Source organism: Octopus bimaculoides, chromosome 1, assembly GCF_001194135.2.
Source record: "Octopus bimaculoides isolate UCB-OBI-ISO-001 chromosome 1, ASM119413v2, whole genome shotgun sequence".
Taxonomy (NCBI): domain Eukaryota; kingdom Metazoa; phylum Mollusca; class Cephalopoda; order Octopoda; family Octopodidae; genus Octopus; species Octopus bimaculoides.
In genome coordinates, this window is record NC_068981.1 from 198103953 (window position 1) to 198106193 (window position 2241).

Here is a 2241-nt window from a genome sequence, read left to right on the forward strand (position 1 = left end):
GTGAGGTTACCAGGTAATAAGCAAGACTAAGATCTCGTTTAATTTATTGGGGCTACAGTAGAGATTAAGGCAGCTTTATGGTATGGGATGAGGGGTTAAAGTGTGTGAGGAAGGGTCAGAACAGAACAGGGTTGTTGCTGTAGAGGAGCTGCATGGCTAGTGACATCATAGAAGAGTGGGTGGGAATGTCTAGGATGGAGCTGGAAAGAGAGATAAAAATAGGGGTGGACCCTTAAGGTATGAGGTAAGTAGACATGATGTGGTGGGTAGAGGTTGCAAGAGTACATGGGAGGGTGAGAAATGGGGAATGGGTGAAAAGATAAATACACTGAAGGACAAGTGTTGAAGGATGATAAGCAGGGAAGGTAAGGAAAAGGAGGTGACAACTGTAGGGACTGAGTAGGGTTGAGGGGTGGATGAGGGGTAGTGGGTAACCAATGACACATACGAGTGGAGGGAAGAGTAGGAAATAAGTGACAGTGCAGAAAAAGGTGTGGAAGGGTGAGCAGCAGCAGAATTGTAAGAGTGATATGGTGGACAAGGGAAAGATGAGAGTCAGAGAGAGAGAGAGAGAGAGAAAGAGATAGATAGAGAGAGAGAGAGAGAGAGAGAGAGAGAGAGAGAGAGAGAGAGAGAGAGAGAGAGAGAGAGATAATGGTGATGATGATGTGTGTGGTTGAGGGTGATCAATGTAAAATGCAGGTGGAGAGGATGATGGTTTGTTCCCATTAGTCTTTCCCCTCTTACTGAATAGCAATACTGTAATATTATTGCCACAATCTGGTTAGAGCTGGTTCTTGGCAGATAGAATGACTTTCATAATAATCATCAGGAACAATTAAACTTATTAATAAATTCTCTTAAAAGTTGTAAAAAAAAGAAAAAAACAAGAAGATATGAAATAAAACAATAAAAGCTGAACAAAAGAGAAGAAGAAGCATTTCAATGGACCGACCTCTTCTTGGTCGACTTTTATTGATGCCATATTGGTTGTTGTGGTGTTAACCCTGGTACCATTAACATCAGTTTTTGGTAAATTGGTAGAATTAGCAGGGGAATCCCAATCACTATCTTCATCACCACTGTCAGACTCTTTATTCAAAGACATTTGACACAAAAAATCTTTGGAATTATGTTGATTAGCTTCACTTTTTGGTTGATTCGACTCCTTCGCATCATAATTTGGTGGTGACGATAAACACGAAGAATCCCAATCATTCTTCATAATCAAAGGTTTGTGAGACATTAAATTCTCATTTTGTTTACAATCACCGTTGCTTTCATCCATCTCTCCAAAATCTACAAAAATATAAAGAAAAAGAAAATTCATATCAGTTTAAACTTCGTTGAACGTTTGTATTGGTTATGTCACAGATTCTTTGCTCTGTTACTTGTTTCAGACATTTGACTGCAGCCATGCTGGAACACCACCTTCAAGCAAATCAACACTAGGACTTATTCTTTGTGAGCCCAGCACTTTGAGTCAACGACTTTATATAAGACACCATACCTCAAACATTTAATCACATATAAATATCACCATGGTTCTGAAACTCATAAACAAAAATACATATACATAAAAACACAGAAGGTAAAAATATATATTTGAATAAAATACAAATAGAACGGCTTATGAAAAAAGTAAATATAAACAACTAAAAATGTGTAAACTACCAAAAAACTAATAGACAAAAGATAAAATAAAGATTAAAATAAAATAGAATAAATGTCCAGCAACTAAAAAAGTTTTATCAAACGATTAAAAATATTTTTTTTAATATTTGACAAAAGTCTTTTTATTCCCCTCACACAAGTACATCCAAAAGTTCATAAATAAACAGACTTCCACAGGTCAAATTCACACGCATCAATGGCCATTTTGGGTACTCACAGAGCAAAATTTCCATCAGAACACCTCCAGTGCCCTTGCCCATTTAACTTGCTTCTATTAATAGATGCAATAACAGAGGCCAAATTTGGCATTACTGAGTAAGAGAATTTGATAGGAGACTTACTGCAAATGCTGTAGTATTTATGATTCTTTGGGAAGTTCTCCTTCAGAATCCTAAAAAACACTCAAATTTAATGTTTGTTCTGTAACCAATGTTTGTTTATCTTCGTCTCATTTATATTTGAGCAATTCTTTTGCTGTCCTAGAAACCCTTTTGTTTCTAGAAAAAGAGACAAATATTATTTCTTGTTGTGTGTGTGGGTATATACATATATATATATATATATATA

The 2241-nt window shown here is 36.1% G+C and overlaps 1 protein-coding gene across 1 annotated transcript in view; it reads right to left on the bottom strand.

The window, feature by feature from the left end:
* The window catches only part of LOC106881714 (uncharacterized), a 71817-nt gene that overhangs the window by 27098 nt on the left and 42478 nt on the right, over positions 1–2241 (bottom strand). The window contains exon 14 of the mRNA XM_014932192.2: positions 956–1299. Coding sequence (XP_014787678.1) covers positions 956–1299 — 344 coding nt within the window. The remainder of the gene's footprint in view (positions 1–955; positions 1300–2241) is intronic.